Source organism: Pan paniscus, chromosome X (genome assembly GCF_029289425.2).
Source record: "Pan paniscus chromosome X, NHGRI_mPanPan1-v2.0_pri, whole genome shotgun sequence".
In the NCBI taxonomy this organism is placed as follows: Eukaryota; Metazoa; Chordata; class Mammalia; order Primates; family Hominidae; genus Pan; species Pan paniscus.
In genome coordinates this window covers 50872784-50892052 of record NC_073272.2, presented here as the reverse complement: position 1 = coordinate 50892052, position 19269 = coordinate 50872784, and the positions used below count along the sequence as shown (strand labels likewise).

The window sequence follows — 19269 nt, the reverse complement described above, 5'->3', positions numbered from 1 at the left end:
CTAGGACCCGTAAGAAAATGCTAAAACGATATCTATCATTTGTTAGCATCAGAATCGCAGAGGGTGAAGTGACAGTATTAGGGAAACAGGACAGCCAGAGTGACACCACGTGAAAGTAAACTCCGTCTTGAAAGTAGCAAGATACATAGTCCTACCAGTCACAACCCATGGTCCTAAGATGTTTGGAGTTGAGAAAACAGATGGAAGGTATCTCCAAGGACATGCTCCCACAGCAGCGGAAAGTGCACGGTTCCCAACACCCATTAACAATGTATGCTTTCAACAGAATTATGCTTTCATGGACTTACACACTGGTAAGTCAAGGATAGTTTTCTTTAAATCAATAGAATGATAAAAGTCATCATGCTCTTAGCCCACCCGCACAAAGGCACAGATTAAGTTTAGTCTTTATATAGATAAGACCCCTATATAAGAAAAACCAGACCAGGCCAAGGCTCACGCCTGTAATCCTAGTATTTTGGGAGGCTGAGCTGGCCAGATCACCTGAGCTCAGGACGTCGAGACCAGCCTAAGCAACATCAGAAAATCTCATCACTACAAAAAACAAACAAAAAAACCATCGAAAAATTAGCTGGGCATGGTGGCATGTACCTATACTCACAGCTACTCAGGAGGCTGAGGTGGGAGGACCGCTTGAGCCCAGGAGGTCAAGGCTGCAGCGAGCTCTGATAACACCACCGCACTCCAGCCTCGGGGACAGAGTGAGACGCTGTCTCCAGTTTTAATAATCGAACCTAAAAACGTACAAATTTATCTATCGAATTCACTATATTAACACATGAATGGGAAAAAATGCTGTGGTAATCGAAATAGATGCACTGTTTGATGAAAATCAACATATATTCAAATGAATACTCTCAGCAAATTTGGAACAGAATGGAATGACTCACTCTGATAAAGTCCGTCTACAAAAAAGGAGAGTAAATAGGATGGTGAAATGTTGAAATTTTTCGGTTTCTCATCAGGGATAAGACAAGGATGTCCACTGTCACCATTGTAACGGGTGGGTCTGTGCAATGCCATAAAATCAGAAAAGGAAATAAAACTCTTTACAATGGCAACGACGGGCCCGCCACGGTGGCCCACGCCAGTAATCCCAGCACTGTGGGAGGTGAGGTGGGTGCATCGCTTGCACTCAAAAGTTCAACAACAGCCCGGGAAACATGGCAAAACCCCGTCTCTACAAAAAATACAAAAGGAAAAAGAAAAAAAAATGGCGGAAACAAAACTGCTCTTATTCCAGGATGATATGTTTCTGTATATTGAAGACTGAAAACGACCTAGAAGTAAACTTTAGAATTCACAAGCATATTTCACAAGGCCGCTGGATAGAAAACCAATATGTAAGAATTATGTCTCCACCGGGCGCGGAGGCTCATGCCTGTAATCCCAGCACTTTGGGAGGCCAAGGCAGGTGAATCACGAGGTCAGGAGTTCAAGAGCACCCCGGCCAAGATGGCGAAAGCCCATCTCTAGTAAAAACACAAAACTTAGCCAGGCGTGCTGGTGGGTGCCTATAATCCCAGCTACTCGGGAGGCTGAGGCAGACAATTGCTTGAATCCGGGAGGCGGGGTTGCAGTGAGCAGAGATCGCGCCACTGCACTCCAGCCTGGGCGACAGAGCAAGACTCCGTCTCAAAAGAGAACAAAGAAAGAAAGAAAAAAAAAAAGAACGATGTCTCTACATACCAGCTCAGAGAGTTACAATACACGATTTCAAAGAATGATACATATTTCACAGCATCAAAAAGCTAGAAATAAAATTCACAAAAGATGCGCAAGACTTCTTTGCAGAAGGCTGTAAAGCTTTATTGGGAGAATTTTAATGAACAAATTTCCAACATAGGAGCAGCCTGCATCATTTCAACGTGTCTTCTTTTAACACTGTGATTGCTTTTCACCTGTAACAGAAACACAACGATTGGGAACATGACTTAGCAACAGATTATTCAGATGACCCTAAAGGCATACAAAGCACACTACACTTTGGGTTTTATTAAATGGACTAAAAACAGAACCCTATGGGTGATCCCGTGTCTTACACGCAATTGAACCTCTGCATAAACTTTGAGCGTACACCTGCAGAATTTAAAAGTAATTTCCTCCCTGAACATCAAGTGCTTCCTTTCAAGTCACAAGCACTTACAATTAACAGTCAGCAATTTGGAAAACACATGTGTAAAGCATACTTCAGTTGATTACTCAGGAAGTACTAGAGTCATGGTCTTTCAACTTTAAATCTTATCAATTCATGTCTCTAAAGCTGAAACTTACATGTAACATTTGATATGATTAGAGATGATTATATCGTATGTGTGTCTACAGTCTTATTAGAAATAGTGGCTCATGAAGACTGACAGTGGGGCAGGGAGCATGCATAGCACAGGCATCTTACTCACACCCATGCTGAGCATCACTGACCTACATGCCACAGATGACGGGAACTAAACGGTCTCTCGCCATTTGATATTTATTTCAGTCACTCAAGGTTTCCGTGGGGAAAGATTTAAGAAGCAATTGTACCATTTGACCCAGCCATCCCATTACTGGGTATATACCCAAAGGACTATAAATCATGCTGCTATAAAGACACATGCACACGTATGTTTATTGCGGCATTATTCACGATAGCAAAGACTTGGAACCAACCCAAATGTCCAACAACGATAGACTGGATTAAGAAAATGTGGCACATATACACCATGGAATACTATGCAGCCCTAAAAAAATGATGAGTTCATGTCCTTTGTAGGGACATGGATGAAACTGGAAATCATCATTCTCAGTAAACTATCGCAAGAACAAAAAACCAAACACCGCATATTCTCACTCATAGGTGGGAACTGAACAATGAGATCACATGGACAGAGGAAGGGGAATATCACACCCTGGGGACTGTTGTGGGGTGGGGGGAGGGGGGAGGGATAGCACTGGGAGATGTACCTAATGCTAGATGATGAGATAGTGGGTGCAGCGCACCAGCATGGCACATGTATACATATGTAACTAAGCTGCACAATGTGCACATGTACCCTAAAACTTAAAGTATAATAAGAAAAAAGTAAATAAATAAATAAAAGAAAAAAAAAAGAAGCAGTTGTTCATTGAAAGCCAGAGAAACCCTGCCTGGGCAACACAGTGAGACCTCATCTCTACAAAAATGAAAACAAAAAAATGTACTCAGGCACGGTGGCTTGTGCATGTAGTTCCAGCCACTCAGGAGGCCGAGGTGGGAGGACGGCTTTAGCCTGGGAGCCAGAGGTTGCAGTGAGCTGAAATTGCATCACTGCACTCCAGCCTGGGTGACACACTGAGACTCTGTCGCAAACAAACAAACAAACCAAGAAGAGGGAGAATTCACAATTTCACAAGATCTTACACTACGTATTCAGCTCTCCACACGGAAAAACTAGGATGAAGCAGAGGGCCCGCTCACTTTCTTACTGACAATGAAATCTCAGTTCAGAGATTTTCAGATGACTCGGGCCAGGGTTTCATGATCTGTGATTAACAAACCATGCGAAGCAGATGATCTCTGTGTCCCACGCATTCTATGCAACAGGATCAGAGTATGAAAGAACCGGAATGGAAAATGGTTTTAAAATCTCTGACTTAAACTCACTAATTTCATAAGAACCAAAGATAGGTTTAGAAGGGAAAGGACTCACTCAGAATCTCGCCAAGGCTGTAAGAGCTGCTATTAGAACCCTCATGAGTGCTTCAGCATTTTTCACACCAAGTGATGGGTGTTACAAACGTGTTATGTATTGATTAAAAGCAGACCTTTACAAAAGCATCTGAAAATTGTGAGCTACTGGTTTAAGGATTTATACTCAAAACTTTTAATTCAACATAGCTTTGACTCAGTTTGTTTCCCTATCTGACAGTCTATCAGTCGGGTGCTGGGGCCTGAACTACGTTTCAAATAACCTGTATATAAGAACTCTGTTACTAAAGAGGCAGTATTGTTACCTCTCTGTTATTAAAAATATAATGCTGGGTCGGGCACGGTGGCTCTCGCCTGTAATCCCGGCAATTTCGATGGTCGAGGCAGGTGGATCACCTGAGGTCAGGAGTTCGGGAACAACCTGTGCAACAGAACGAAACCCTGTCTCTACTAAAAATACAAAAATTAGCTGGGCGCGGCGGAGCATGCCTGTAACCACGGCTCCGCCAGAGGCTCAGGCAGGAGAATCACTTGAACCCTGGAGACAGAATTTCCAGTGAGCCGAGGTGGCACCACTGCACTCCAGCCTGGTCTTCAGAGCGAGACTCCGTCTCAAAAACATAGTAAGAATTACAATATGATACTGTGGAAACAGACACCCTACAATGTGCATGCCTAATGGATTGCCTACCTTCTTCAGGCGTTTTCACCTCCTCTGGATTTGGCGGGTCCATCTCCTGCCCATCAGGACCATCTTCACACTCACACCCAGTCTGTGGGTGACCCTGTTCCTGGCTATCAGCTTCAGGCTTCGGCCCTTAAAAATAAAAGCTACGTATCAATTTAAGCAGTAAAACATGAAGTATGAATAAGAAAATAATATTCATGCTCTCGGTATTATTAGATAAAAGCTTTAGCTAACGTAATAATAAATGTGTTGATAAGAATCCCAGGAACATTATTTCAGGAGTCCGTTAGCAGAAAACAGGAAAACAAGGTGTTCCAAATATTACCCTCTTCCTTTCCGAAGACTGTCCTCAGACAACTTTGCTGCCTCCTTTGCACTTCTCTGTTATTCTACTTCTGATTGTCCTTCTCGTATTAAATGACTCAAGGCTCAAATCCCATCTCTCACAGCACTTACACTCCTAGCGCTTAGACTCTTACATGGCATGAGTAGCCACCAATAAACGCTGAGTGAGAAAACTCTTTTAAAAATACATGAAAAAGCCCAAACTGCAGAATATTCTGCAAACCAACTGGTCTATCCTCTCCAAAAATGTCCGTATCGTGAATGACAAGCAAAATTAAGGAAACATTACAGGTTAAAGGAAACTAAAAACACCTGAAAAGCACATGCAAGGTGTGATTCTGAACTGGACTCTGGATCAGAAAAAGAAATCCTATCAATAAAATTATCTGGGCCGGGCGTGGGGTCTCACGCCTGCAATCCAAACATTTTGGGATGCCAAGGTGGGCAGAGCAGGTGAGGCCAGAAGTTCAAGACCGCAGTGGCCGGCGCCTGTAGTCCCAGCTACACGGGAGGCTGAGGCATGAGAATCCCTAGAACCTGGGAGGTGTAGGTTGCAGTGAGCCGAGATCGCACTACTGCACTCCAACCTGGCCCACAGAGAGAGACTCCGTCTCAACAAAGAAAAAAAAAAGGAAAAAAGAAATTTTCTGGGGAACTGGCAAAATTTGAGTATGCACTCTGTATTAAATGACTCCATTTTCTCATTGTTAAATTTCCTGATTTTGATCTTTGTGCAGTGATGATCCAAGAAATGACTTTCTCTTTGCTCTGACGATATACACACCCTCAAGTACATAGGGTAAAGGACCATAATACCTGAAACTTTATCAAAACAATTCAGCATTAATAACAGTAAACATATATCCGTATGTGTGTGTGTGTGTGTGTGAGTGTGTGGGCAGCACGGTAAGAGACAGAGGGAAGACATGTGAAACCTATGAAGCGAAAGCTATTAACAATTGGTGAATCCAGATGAACAGTATATGACTTCATTGTACTATTCTTGCAAATTTTCTATCAATGTTATGTCTTGAAGATACATACAGTAAAAATTTAAAAGAATATATGATAACTGCACTGAACTTTAGGAAGAAAGGAATTTCCAGTTGTGGTAAAAAATACAGATATCCTAAAATTTACCATCTTAACTATTTTTAAGTGGTACAGTTCACTAAGGAGTTATGTTTGCAACATTACCAGCCACTAGGCACAAAAACTTTGCATCTGTGTTTTCCTATACCATGAAAACTTTATTTATTTAATGAATTTCTTTATGTATTTATGTATTCATTTATTTATTTATTAGCGATGAGGTCTCACTGTGTTTCCCAGGCTGGGCTTGAACTCCAGGGCTCAAGCAATCCTCTCACCTCAGCCTCCCAAGTAGCTGGGACTATGAGTGCATGGCATTCAGCCCAGCTTTAGACCTTTCTCCTAAATGACAATCTAAGGATAAAACACAGGACATGTATAATGCTTATATTCAGCCGTAGAGTACCAACAGCAGTGTGCGTCAGCTGAGAAATCTGAAGTCTGCCACGTGGATAGGATTTCAGTTACAATTACAATGTCAGTTTCTGAAGGATTGATTAGCTGGATGGATGTGAGGACAATGGAAAATCTTACAGTCACGACACCCATTACCTATTGGGGTAAAGAGAAACTTCACTTTGTTCAAATAAAGTTATATTTAGGTCCGAAGGTCCTAAAGGTAATATTCCATAAATGAACCCCGTGAAGAACAAAGCACCAAATATAACATTGTTTGTGAATCACAGAAAATATACTGTCCCGCACTGAGAATAAGGGAGTGGGCGGACAGCAATTAATGGGCATTGTTGTCAGTCAGATTCTAGGAACTTTTAACAGTGCATCCCTGGAATAATCCATGACCTCCGTTACATAAATGCTTCCTTTCAAAACATTTTGTCTCGGAGAAATTATTTCCATCTCACGTTAATCTCAGGATAATTCCGTTTTTGCTTTTCTAACCATAAAAGGATTTAATCACCTCCTAAAAGCCGCTGAGAAAAATCACTAAACCAGCTACCTGTATGGCAGTATCCTCATTTATCCAGCTTTTATCAAATGTACCATATAAAAATATCAATCAAAGGAAACGGGGGCCAACATTCAGCGACTCGGTTTTTGGAGCTGCTCCTGCTCCTCTGAACTGGGTCTATTCTTGGGTCAGTACTAAGCTACCTTACAGTAAAGCCTTTTGAGTTTTAAGCATTTTCAGCAAAATCACTTCCTTCTTTACAGCAACATAGATGATAGGAAGACACAAACCTTGGAACACAGTACCAATGTTGTATTCACCAGTCAAGGGTTCTTGGATAACGCACAATCCTGGCACCTCCATTCTCTCATTCATAAAGTCGAGAACTTTTATCATAGTGAGGGATTTGCCTAAGCTAAGCTGCAAACTACATAGCCTCCTCGCTTTTCCAGTCAATTTCAGGCATTCTTTCCATTGTTTTCTTTCCTCCTGTTCCTCCTATGTGACAATGCCTAACACGCACACACACACACACGTGCACACACACACACGAACACACACACACGCACACGCCAGCGGACGTTCTTCTTCCCTTTCCCTCACCTTGACCTGCACATGCTCCCTCATCCTCTCCCTCCTGAGCAGCTGCAGGATCCTGACGTTGAGTTGCTGGTTCCCCTTCTTCAGGTGTTGCTGGTTCCACTTCATCACTGAACTGCTCGGGCTGGGGAATACGTGTGGGTGTGCAAATAAAAAGTAAGTTTCGTTATTGATACAAAATTTTACATATATACACAGAATACATAGCTATTTCTGGTCATAACTAAGCCTAAAGACATTTCTCCAACTCTATGCTCTATGCCCAATAAGGTTACTCCACCCACAGGGAGGTTTCTGTGAGAGAAGTGACGCACGAGGACTTTGGAGGCTATTATACTCTGTGTTGGAATACATGTGTACAATCTGTCATTAACAAACAAAGCCTGAGAAAGAAGTCATGGGCAAAAGCTGAAGAACACGAGAGGAAAAAAAAAAAATCCTCCAGAATCAATGTTTCCTTCATGAGATGCCATCATCACTTTTTATGAGCAGGAAAGACCTTTATCAGCATTTCCACACTAATGAAACAACGCTATCACAAAAATTAATTTCTACTAATAGAAAACATCGAATTAACGTTTAAGCACTCACCCGCATAGGCCCAATCATTTCAGGAGGCTCTACATAGCGTCTTGGTCTAGGCCGATAGGTCGATCTTAATCGCCAACTCATATTTCACACTGAAAACAGACAACCGTGATTAGGAACGTGAGCCCCAGAGGGCTGCTATATTCGATCACTTCCATGGATAAATGTTAACTTGCCGTTTTACTTTGGAAATACTCTCAAAATAAGTCCCAGAGTTAAGCATACGTGTGTACGCTGTCTGAGTGCCTACAAAGCCACTTCTGCTGGCCAGGCTGGCAGAGCAATCATCTTAAGGCGTGTGGCAAAAGGCAGAGGACATTTTTTTCTAAATTTCTTTTGGACACGCGGTCTCGCTGTGTTGCTCAGGCTGGAGTGCAGCGGCGTGATCACAGCTCACTGCAGCCTCGACCTCCCGCTCAAGGGATCCTCCCACCTCAGTGTCCCGAGTAACTGGGACTACGTAGGCGAGCGCCACTGCGCCCCGCAGACAGAGGTCATTTCTGATGAGGTTTAGTTTCACAAGTGCACTCCCCACGAAAACCCTAGTGAATCACAATTCTCGTGATTGCTGCTTTGGGCACACTCCCACTTCCTAGAGCCATTCACCCCCCTCACAACAAGTTTGGTTGCACCGCACTGCCTCGCCCACTCCTTCCCACTGTTTTCGGACCTTCCATGGCGGAGGTGAGACCTTGCAGTGCTTCTCACTCGGGCGCTCCGCACTCCACACCGCTGGGGGGGCGCTCACCAGGCCGCAGCCTTCCCAGCTGCCAGGCCCCTTCTTCACCGCCCGCCTCGCCCCCGCCGGGGGCCCCATTCAGGGAATCTGCCCTGTGTCGTCGGGGGTTCCCGGCACCTCGGGACTTCCATCCCCCCAACAGCACTCACCCCATCTTCACCTGAGCCCCTGACCGCCTCCCCTCCACGGCCCACCTTCCTCCCCGTCCAGGCCCCTTCACGACCACGAAGCCGCCGGTGGCCTCGCAGCCTGTGAAGGGAAGGAGGACGACCTCGTGGCCCTTCTCCCTCAGAGGCCACAGACCAGGAAGTGGGACCCGCCTGACCCACCCGAGGCCCTCTCCACCCTCACTCACACTTCAGCGCCCGGGATGACTGGCCTGCAGACCTACCAGATGAATCTCAGTAGAGGAAAAAGAGTCCGGACCGCAGGAACCACACAGCACTGCCTCACAGCTCCCTGGCGTTCTTCACGTGGGCGAACGGGCCGGGCAGGAGACGCCCAGTGAACATGCGCACTGAGGCGGGAGCCCAGGGAGCATGCGCGGCTGTGGGCTGGGGAGGGCTGCCGTTCCCAGCGCCACGCCCCAAACCCTCGATGCCCATCCTCATGGAGGATAAGGGAATCCCACCTCCCTCTGCTGTTTCCTATGCCTCTGGGACTCAAGTAGTGCTCCCCTCAAAACTCACCCCATCTTCAACTGAACCCCACCCCCAACCCAGGGCCCTCTCTTGCCCCGGCCCCACCATGGGGACAAGGACCACTGTGACTGGCTGGGAAGACAGGTAAACCACCTGCGAAAACAGAAATAGCAACCTATCCCAAAAGGAAATTGTTCAATGTGAACAAGTCAGAGAAAGAGACTGAAAGAAAAATGAACAGAATCGCTAGGACCCGTAAGAAAATGCTAAAACGATATCTATCATTTGTTAGCATCAGAATCGCAGAGGGTGAAGTGACAGTATTAGGGAAACAGGACAGCCAGAGTGACACCACGTGAAAGTAAACTCCGTCTTGAAAGTAGCAAGATACATAGTCCTACCAGTCACAACCCATGGTCCTAAGATGTTTGGAGTTGAGAAAACAGATGGAAGGTATCTCCAAGGACATGCTCCCACAGCAGCGGAAAGTGCACGGTTCCCAACACCCATTAACAATGTATGCTTTCAACAGAATTATGCTTTCATGGACTTACACACTGGTAAGTCAAGGATAGTTTTCTTTAAATCAATAGAATGATAAAAGTCATCATGCTCTTAGCCCACCCGCACAAAGGCACAGATTAAGTTTAGTCTTTATATAGATAAGACCCCTATATAAGAAAAACCAGACCAGGCCAAGGCTCACGCCTGTAATCCTAGTATTTTGGGAGGCTGAGCTGGCCAGATCACCTGAGCTCAGGACGTCGAGACCAGCCTAAGCAACATCAGAAAATCTCATCACTACAAAAAACAAACAAAAAAACCATCGAAAAATTAGCTGGGCATGGTGGCATGTACCTATACTCACAGCTACTCAGGAGGCTGAGGTGGGAGGACCGCTTGAGCCCAGGAGGTCAAGGCTGCAGCGAGCTCTGATAACACCACCGCACTCCAGCCTCGGGGACAGAGTGAGACGCTGTCTCCAGTTTTAATAATCGAACCTAAAAACGTACAAATTTATCTATCGAATTCACTATATTAACACATGAATGGGAAAAAATGCTGTGGTAATCGAAATAGATGCACTGTTTGATGAAAATCAACATATATTCAAATGAATACTCTCAGCAAATTTGGAACAGAATGGAATGACTCACTCTGATAAAGTCCGTCTACAAAAAAGGAGAGTAAATAGGATGGTGAAATGTTGAAATTTTTCGGTTTCTCATCAGGGATAAGACAAGGATGTCCACTGTCACCATTGTAACGGGTGGGTCTGTGCAATGCCATAAAATCAGAAAAGGAAATAAAACTCTTTACAATGGCAACGACGGGCCCGCCACGGTGGCCCACGCCAGTAATCCCAGCACTGTGGGAGGTGAGGTGGGTGCATCGCTTGCACTCAAAAGTTCAACAACAGCCCGGGAAACATGGCAAAACCCCGTCTCTACAAAAAATACAAAAGGAAAAAGAAAAAAAAATGGCGGAAACAAAACTGCTCTTATTCCAGGATGATATGTTTCTGTATATTGAAGACTGAAAACGACCTAGAAGTAAACTTTAGAATTCACAAGCATATTTCACAAGGCCGCTGGATAGAAAACCAATATGTAAGAATTATGTCTCCACCGGGCGCGGAGGCTCATGCCTGTAATCCCAGCACTTTGGGAGGCCAAGGCAGGTGAATCACGAGGTCAGGAGTTCAAGAGCACCCCGGCCAAGATGGCGAAAGCCCATCTCTAGTAAAAACACAAAACTTAGCCAGGCGTGCTGGTGGGTGCCTATAATCCCAGCTACTCGGGAGGCTGAGGCAGACAATTGCTTGAATCCGGGAGGCGGGGTTGCAGTGAGCAGAGATCGCGCCACTGCACTCCAGCCTGGGCGACAGAGCAAGACTCCGTCTCAAAAGAGAACAAAGAAAGAAAGAAAAAAAAAAAAGAATGATGTCTCTACATACCAGCTCAGAGAGTTACAATACACGATTTCAAAGAATGATACATATTTCACAGCATCAAAAAGCTAGAAATAAAATTCACAAAAGATGCGCAAGACTTCTTTGCAGAAGGCTGTAAAGCTTTATTGGGAGAATTTTAATGAACAAATTTCCAACATAGGAGCAGCCTGCATCATTTCAACGTGTCTTCTTTTAACACTGTGATTGCTTTTCACCTGTAACAGAAACACAACGATTGGGAACATGACTTAGCAACAGATTATTCAGATGACCCTAAAGGCATACAAAGCACACTACACTTTGGGTTTTATTAAATGGACTAAAAACAGAACCCTATGGGTGATCCCGTGTCTTACACGCAATTGAACCTCTGCATAAACTTTGAGCGTACACCTGCAGAATTTAAAAGTAATTTCCTCCCTGAACATCAAGTGCTTCCTTTCAAGTCACAAGCACTTACAATTAACAGTCAGCAATTTGGAAAACACATGTGTAAAGCATACTTCAGTTGATTACTCAGGAAGTACTAGAGTCATGGTCTTTCAACTTTAAATCTTATCAATTCATGTCTCTAAAGCTGAAACTTACATGTAACATTTGATATGATTAGAGATGATTATATCGTATGTGTGTCTACAGTCTTATTAGAAATAGTGGCTCATGAAGACTGACAGTGGGGCAGGGAGCATGCATAGCACAGGCATCTTACTCACACCCATGCTGAGCATCACTGACCTACATGCCACAGATGACGGGAACTAAACGGTCTCTCGCCATTTGATATTTATTTCAGTCACTCAAGGTTTCCGTGGGGAAAGATTTAAGAAGCAATTGTACCATTTGACCCAGCCATCCCATTACTGGGTATATACCCAAAGGACTATAAATCATGCTGCTATAAAGACACATGCACACGTATGTTTATTGCGGCATTATTCACGATAGCAAAGACTTGGAACCAACCCAAATGTCCAACAACGATAGACTGGATTAAGAAAATGTGGCACATATACACCATGGAATACTATGCAGCCCTAAAAAAATGATGAGTTCATGTCCTTTGTAGGGACATGGATGAAACTGGAAATCATCATTCTCAGTAAACTATCGCAAGAACAAAAAACCAAACACCGCATATTCTCACTCATAGGTGGGAACTGAACAATGAGATCACATGGACAGAGGAAGGGGAATATCACACCCTGGGGACTGTTGTGGGGTGGGGGGAGGGGGGAGGGATAGCACTGGGAGATGTACCTAATGCTAGATGATGAGATAGTGGGTGCAGCGCACCAGCATGGCACATGTATACATATGTAACTAACCTGCACAATGTGCACATGTACCCTAAAACTTAAAGTATAATAATACAAAAATAAATCAATAAATAAAAGAAAAAAAAAAGAAGCAATTGTTCATTGAAAGCCAGAGAAACCCTGCCTGGGCAACACAGTGAGACCTCATCTCTACAAAAATGAAAACAAAAAAATGTACTCAGGCACGGTGGCTTGTGCATGTAGTTCCAGCCACTCAGGAGGCCGAGGTGGGAGGACGGCTTTAGCCTGGGAGCCAGAGGTTGCAGTGAGCTGAAATTGCATCACTGCACTCCAGCCTGGGTGACACACTGAGACTCTGTCGCAAACAAACAAACAAACCAAGAAGAGGGAGAATTCACAATTTCACAAGATCTTACACTACGTATTCAGCTCTCCACACGGAAAAACTAGGATGAAGCAGAGGGCCCGCTCACTTTCTTACTGACAATGAAATCTCAGTTCAGAGATTTTCAGATGACTCGGGCCAGGGTTTCATGATTTGTGATTAACAAACCATGCGAAGCAGATGATCTCTGTGTCCCACGCATTCTATGCAACAGGATCAGAGTATGAAAGAACCGGAATGGAAAATGGTTTTAAAATCTCTGACTTAAACTCACTAATTTCATAAGAACCAAAGATAGGTTTAGAAGGGAAAGGACTCACTCAGAATCTCGCCAAGGCTGTAAGAGCTGCTATTAGAACCCGCATGAGTGCTTCAGCATTTTTCACACCAAGTGATGGGTGTTACAAACGTGTTATGTATTGATTAAAAGCAGACCTTTACAAAAGCATCTGAAAATTGTGAGCTACTGGTTTAAGGATTTATACTCAAAACTTTTAATTCAACATAGCTTTGACTCAGTTTGTTTCCCTATCTGACAGTCTATCAGTCGGGTGCTGGGGCCTGAACTACGTTTCAAATAACCTTTATATAAGAACTCTGTTACTAAAGAGGCAGTATTGTTACCTCTCTGTTATTAAAAATATAATGCTGGGTCGGGCACGGTGGCTCTCGCCTGTAATCCCGGCAATTTCGATGGTCGAGGCAGGTGGATCACCTGAGGTCAGGAGTTCGGGAACAACCTGTGCAACAGAACGAAACCCTGTCTCTACTAAAAATACAAAAATTAGCTGGGCGCGGCGGAGCATGCCTGTAACCACGGCTCCGCCAGAGGCTCAGGCAGGAGAATCACTTGAACCCTGGAGACAGAATTTCCAGTGAGCCGAGGTGGCACCACTGCACTCCAGCCTGGTCTTCAGAGCGAGACTCCGTCTCAAAAACATAGTAAGAATTACAATATGATACTGTGGAAACAGACACCCTACAATGTGCATGCCTAATGGATTGCCTACCTTCTTCAGGCGTTTTCACCTCCTCTGGATTTGGCGGGTCCATCTCCTGCCCATCAGGACCATCTTCACACTCACACCCAGTCTGTGGGTGACCCTGTTCCTGGCTATCAGCTTCAGGCTTCGGCCCTTAAAAATAAAAGCTACGTATCAATTTAAGCAGTAAAACATGAAGTATGAATAAGAAAATAATATTCATGCTCTCGGTATTATTATATAAAAGCTTTAGCTAACGTAATAATAAATGTGTTGATAAGAATCCCAGGAACATTATTTCAGGAGTCCGTTAGCAGAAAACAGGAAAACAAGGTGTTCCAAATATTACCCTCTTCCTTTCCGAAGACTGTCCTCAGACAACTTTGCTGCCTCCTTTGCACTTCTCTGTTATTCTACTTCTGATTGTCCTTCTCGTATTAAATGACTCAAGGCTCAAATCCCATCTCTCACAGCACTTACACTCCTAGCGCTTAGACTCTTACATGGCATGAGTAGCCACCAATAAACGCTGAGTGAGAAAACTCTTTTAAAAATACATGAAAAAGCCCAAACTGCAGAATATTCTGCAAACCAACTGGTCTATCCTCTCCAAAAATGTCCGTATCGTGAATGACAAGCAAAATTAAGGAAACATTACAGGTTAAAGGAAACTAAAAACACCTGAAAAGCACATGCAAGGTGTGATTCTGAACTGGACTCTGGATCAGAAAAAGAAATCCTATCAATAAAATTATCTGGGCCGGGCGTGGGGTCTCACGCCTGCAATCCAAACATTTTGGGATGCCAAGGTGGGCAGAGCAGGTGAGGCCAGAAGTTCAAGACCGCAGTGGCCGGCGCCTGTAGTCCCAGCTACACGGGAGGCTGAGGCATGAGAATCCCTAGAACCTGGGAGGTGTAAGTTGCAGTGAGCCGAGATCGCACTACTGCACTCCAACCTGGCCCACAGAGAGAGACTCCGTCTCAACAAAGAAAAAAAAAAGGAAAAAAGAAATTTTCTGGGGAACTGGCAAAATTTGAGTATGCACTCTGTATTAAATGACTCCATTTTCTCATTGTTAAATTTCCTGATTTTGATCTTTGTGCAGTGATGATCCAAGAAATGACTTTCTCTTTGCTCTGACGATATACACACCCTCAAGTACATAGGGTAAAGGACCATAATACCTGAAACTTTATCGAAACAATTCAGCATTAATAACAGTAAACATATATCCGTATGTGTGTGTGTGTGTGTGTGAGTGTGTGGGCAGCACGGTAAGAGACAGAGGGAAGACATGTGAAACCTATGAAGCGAAAGCTATTAACAATTGGTGAATCCAGATGAACAGTATATGACTTCATTGTACTATTCTTGCAAATTTTCTATCAATGTTATGTCTTGAAGATACATACAGTAAAAATTTAAAAGAATATATGATAACTGCACTGAACTTTAGGAAGAAAGGAATTTCCAGTTGTGGTAAAAAATACAGATATCCTAAAATTTACCATCTTAACTATTTTTAAGTGGTACAGTTCACTAAGGAGTTATGTTTGCAACATTACCAGCCACTAGGCACAAAAACTTTGCATCTGTGTTTTCCTATACCATGAAAACTTTATTTATTTAATGAATTTCTTTATGTATTTATTTATTCATTTATTTATTTATTAGCGATGAGATCTCACTGTGTTTCCCAGGCTGGGCTTGAACTCCAGGGCTCAAGCAATCCTCTCACCTCAGCCTCCCAAGTAGCTGGGACTATGAGTGCATGGCATTCAGCCCAGCTTTAGACCTTTCTCCTAAATGACAATCTAAGGATAAAACACAGGACATGTATAATGCTTATATTCAGCCGTAGAGTACCAACAGCAGTGTGCGTCAGCTGAGAAATCTGAAGTCTGCCACGTGGATAGGATTTCAGTTACAATTACAATGTCAGTTTCTGAAGGATTGATTAGCTGGATGGATGTGAGGACAATGGAAAATCTTACAGTCACGACACCCATTACCTATTGGGGTAAAGAGAAACTTCACTTTGTTCAAATAAAGTTATATTTAGGTCCGAAGGTCCTAAAGGTAATATTCCATAAATGAACCCCGTGAAGAACAAAGCACCAAATATAACATTGTTTGTGAATCACAGAAAATATACTGTCCCGCACTGAGAATAAGGGAGTGGGCGGACAGCAATTAATGGGCATTGTTGTCAGTCAGATTCTAGGAACTTTTAACAGTGCATCCCTGGAATAATCCATGACCTCCGTTACATAAATGCTTCCTTTCAAAACATTTTATCTCGGAGAAATTATTTCCATCTCACGTTAATCTCAGGATAATTCCGTTTTTGCTTTTCTAACCATAAAAGGATTTAATCACCTCCTAAAAGCCGCTGAGAAAAATCACTAAACCAGCTACCTGTATGGCAGTATCCTCATTTATCCAGCTTTTATCAAATGTACCATATAAAAATATCAATCAAAGGAAACGGGGGCCAACATTCAGCGACTCGGTTTTTGGAGCTGCTCCTGCTCCTCTGAACTGGGTCTATTCTTGGGTCAGTACTAAGCTACCTTACAGTAAAGCCTTTTGAGTTTTAAGCATTTTCAGCAAAATCACTTCCTTCTTTACAGCAACATAGATGATAGGAAGACACAAACCTTGGAACACAGTACCAATGTTGTATTCACCAGTCAAGGGTTCTTGGATAACGCACAATCCTGGCACCTCCATTCTCTCATTCATAAAGTCGAGAACTTTTATCATAGTGAGGGATTTGCCTAAGCTAAGCTGCAAACTACATAGCCTCCTCGCTTTTCCAGTCAATTTCAGGCATTCTTTCCATTGTTTTCTTTCCTCCTGTTCCTCCTATGTGACAATGCCTAACACGCACACACACACACACGTGCACACACACACACGAACACACACACACGCACACGCCAGCGGACGTTCTTCTTCCCTTTCCCTCACCTTGACCTGCACATGCTCCCTCATCCTCTCCCTCCTGAGCAGCTGCAGGATCCTGACGTTGAGTTGCTGGTTCCCCTTCTTCAGGTGTTGCTGGTTCCACTTCATCACTGAACTGCTCGGGCTGGGGAATACGTGTGGGTGTGCAAATAAAAAGTAAGTTTCGTTATTGATACAAAATTTTACATATATACACAGAATACATAGCTATTTCTGGTCATAACTAAGCCTAAAGACATTTCTCCAACTCTATGCTCTATGCCCAATAAGGTTACTCCACCCACAGGGAGGTTTCTGTGAGAGAAGTGACGCACGAGGACTTTGGAGGCTATTATACTCTGTGTTGGAATACATGTGTACAATCTGTCATTAACAAACAAAGCCTGAGAAAGAAGTCATGGGCAAAAGCTGAAGAACACGAGAGGAAAAAAAAAAAATCCTCCAGAATCAATGTTTCCTTCATGAGATGCCATCATCACTTTTTATGAGCAGGAAAGACCTTTATCAGCATTTCCACACTAATGAAACAACGCTATCACAAAAATTAATTTCTACTAATAGAAAACATCGAATTAACGTTTAAGCACTCACCCGCATAGGCCCAATCATTTCAGGAGGCTCTACATAGCGTCTTGGTCTAGGCCGATAGGTCGATCTTAATCGCCAACTCATATTTCACACTGAAAACAGACAACCGTGATTAGGAACGTGAGCCCCAGAGGGCTGCTATATTCGATCACTTCCATGGATAAATGTTAACTTGCCGTTTTACTTTGGAAATACTCTCAAAATAAGTCCCAGAGTTAAGCATACGTGTGTACGCTGTCTGAGTGCCTACAAAGCCACTTCTGCTGGCCAGGCTGGCAGAGCAATCATCTTAAGGCGTGTGGCAAAAGGCAGAGGACATTTTTTTCTAAATTTCTTTTGGACACGCGGTCTCGCTGTGTTGCTCAGGCTGGAGTGCAGCGGCGTGATCACAGCTCACTGCAGCCTCGACCTCCCGCTCAAGGGATCCTCCCACCTCAGTGTCCCGAGTAACTGGGACTACGTAGGCGAGCGCCACTGCGCCCCGCAGACAGAGGTCATTTCTGATGAGGTTTAGTTTCACAAGTGCACTCCCCACGAAAACCCTAGTGAATCACAATTCTCGTGATTGCTGCTTTGGGCACACTCCCACTTCCTAGAGCCATTCACCCCCCTCACAACAAGTTTGGTTGCACCGCACTGCCTCGCCCACTCCTTCCCACTGTTTTCGGACCTTCCATGGCGGAGGTGAGACCTTGCAGTGCTTCTCACTCGGGCGCTCCGCACTCCACACCGCTGGGGGGGCGCTCACCAGGCCGCAGCCTTCCCAGCTGCCAGGCCCCTTCTTCACCGCCCGCCTCGCCCCCGCCGGGGGCCCCATTCAGGGAATCTGCCCTGTGTCGTCGGGGGTTCCCGGCACCTCGGGACTTCCATCCCCCCAACAGCACTCACCCCATCTTCACCTGAGCCCCTGACCGCCTCCCCTCCACGGCCCACCTTCCTCCCCGTCCAGGCCCCTTCACGACCACGAAGCCGCCGGTGGCCTCGCAGCCTGTGAAGGGAAGGAGGACGACCTCGTGGCCCTTCTCCCTCAGAGGCCACAGACCAGGAAGTGGGACCCGCCTGACCCACCCGAGGCCCTCTCCACCCTCACTCACACTTCAGCGCCCGGGATGACTGGCCTGCAGACCTACCAGATGAATCTCAGTAGAGGAAAAAGAGTCCGGACCGCAGGAACCACACAGCACTGCCTCACAGCTCCCTGGCGTTCTTCACGTGGGCGAACGGGCCGGGCAGGAGACGCCCAGTGAACATGCGCACTGAGGCGGGAGCCCAGGGAGCATGCGCGGCTGTGGGCTGGGGAGGGCTGCCGTTCCCAGCGCCACGCCCCAAACCCTCGATGCCCATCCTCATGGAGGATAAGGGAATCCCACCTCCCTCTGCTGTTTCCTATGCCTCTGGGACTCAAGTAGTGCTCCCCTCAAAACTCACCCCATCTTCAACTGAACCCCACCCCCAACCCAGGGCCCTCTCTTGCCCCGGCCCCACCATGGGGACAAGGACCACTGTGACTGGCTGGGAAGACAGGTAAACCACCTGCGAAAACAGAAATAGCAACCTATCCCAAAAGGAAATTGTTCAATGTGAACAAGTCAGAGAAAGAGACTGAAAGAAAAATGAACAGAATCGCTAGGACCCGTAAGAAAATGCTAAAACGATATCTATCATTTGTTAGCATCAGAATCGCAGAGGGTGAAGTGACAGTATTAGGGAAACAGGACAGCCAGAGTGACACCACGTGAAAGTAAACTCCGTCTTGAAAGTAGCAAGATACATAGTCCTACCAGTCACAACCCATGGTCCTAAGATGTTTGGAGTTGAGA

General features: G+C 44.8%; 2 protein-coding genes across 2 annotated transcripts; both read right to left on the bottom strand.

Annotated features, from left to right (window-relative positions):
- Window positions 1–68: 68 nt before the first annotated feature.
- Window positions 69–9304, bottom strand: LOC129395260 (G antigen 2D). The gene is made up of 5 exons (XM_055106288.2): window positions 9042–9304; window positions 7915–8003; window positions 7327–7447; window positions 4380–4505; window positions 69–1922 (listed from the first exon to the last, which is right to left on the bottom strand). Exons 2-5 carry the CDS (start codon window positions 7993–7995, stop codon window positions 1900–1902), a joined length of 351 nt encoding a protein of 116 aa, XP_054962263.1. The 5' UTR covers window positions 7996–8003; window positions 9042–9304; the 3' UTR covers window positions 69–1899.
- A 1946-nt stretch (window positions 9305–11250) lies between these two features.
- LOC129395261 (G antigen 2D) lies at window positions 11251–18842 on the bottom strand. The gene is made up of 5 exons (XM_055106289.2): window positions 18580–18842; window positions 17453–17541; window positions 16865–16985; window positions 13918–14043; window positions 11251–11460 (listed from the first exon to the last, which is right to left on the bottom strand). Exons 2-5 carry the CDS (start codon window positions 17531–17533, stop codon window positions 11438–11440), a joined length of 351 nt encoding a protein of 116 aa, XP_054962264.1. The 5' UTR covers window positions 17534–17541; window positions 18580–18842; the 3' UTR covers window positions 11251–11437.
- Between the last annotated feature and the right edge of the window lie 427 nt (window positions 18843–19269).

Bases quoted from the DNA above. Each gene is read 5' to 3' on its own strand.
- LOC129395261 (XM_055106289.2), bottom strand. From the start codon at position 17,533: ATGAGTTGGCGATTAAGATCGACCTATCGGCCTAGACCAAGACGCTAT. The intron at 16,986-17,452 runs GTGAGTGCTTAA...CGTATTCCCCAG, and splicing joins AAATGATTGGGCCTATGCGG to CCCGAGCAGTTCAGTGATGA. The intron at 11,461-13,917 runs GTAGGCAATCCA...TTTCTGTTACAG, and splicing joins GGTGAAAACGCCTGAAGAAG to GTGAAAAGCAATCACAGTGT.
- LOC129395260 (XM_055106288.2), bottom strand. From the start codon at position 7,995: ATGAGTTGGCGATTAAGATCGACCTATCGGCCTAGACCAAGACGCTAT. The intron at 4,506-7,326 runs GTGAGGGAAAGG...TTTATTTTTAAG, and splicing joins GGGAGCATGTGCAGGTCAAG to GGCCGAAGCCTGAAGCTGAT. The intron at 1,923-4,379 runs GTAGGCAATCCA...TTTCTGTTACAG, and splicing joins GGTGAAAACGCCTGAAGAAG to GTGAAAAGCAATCACAGTGT.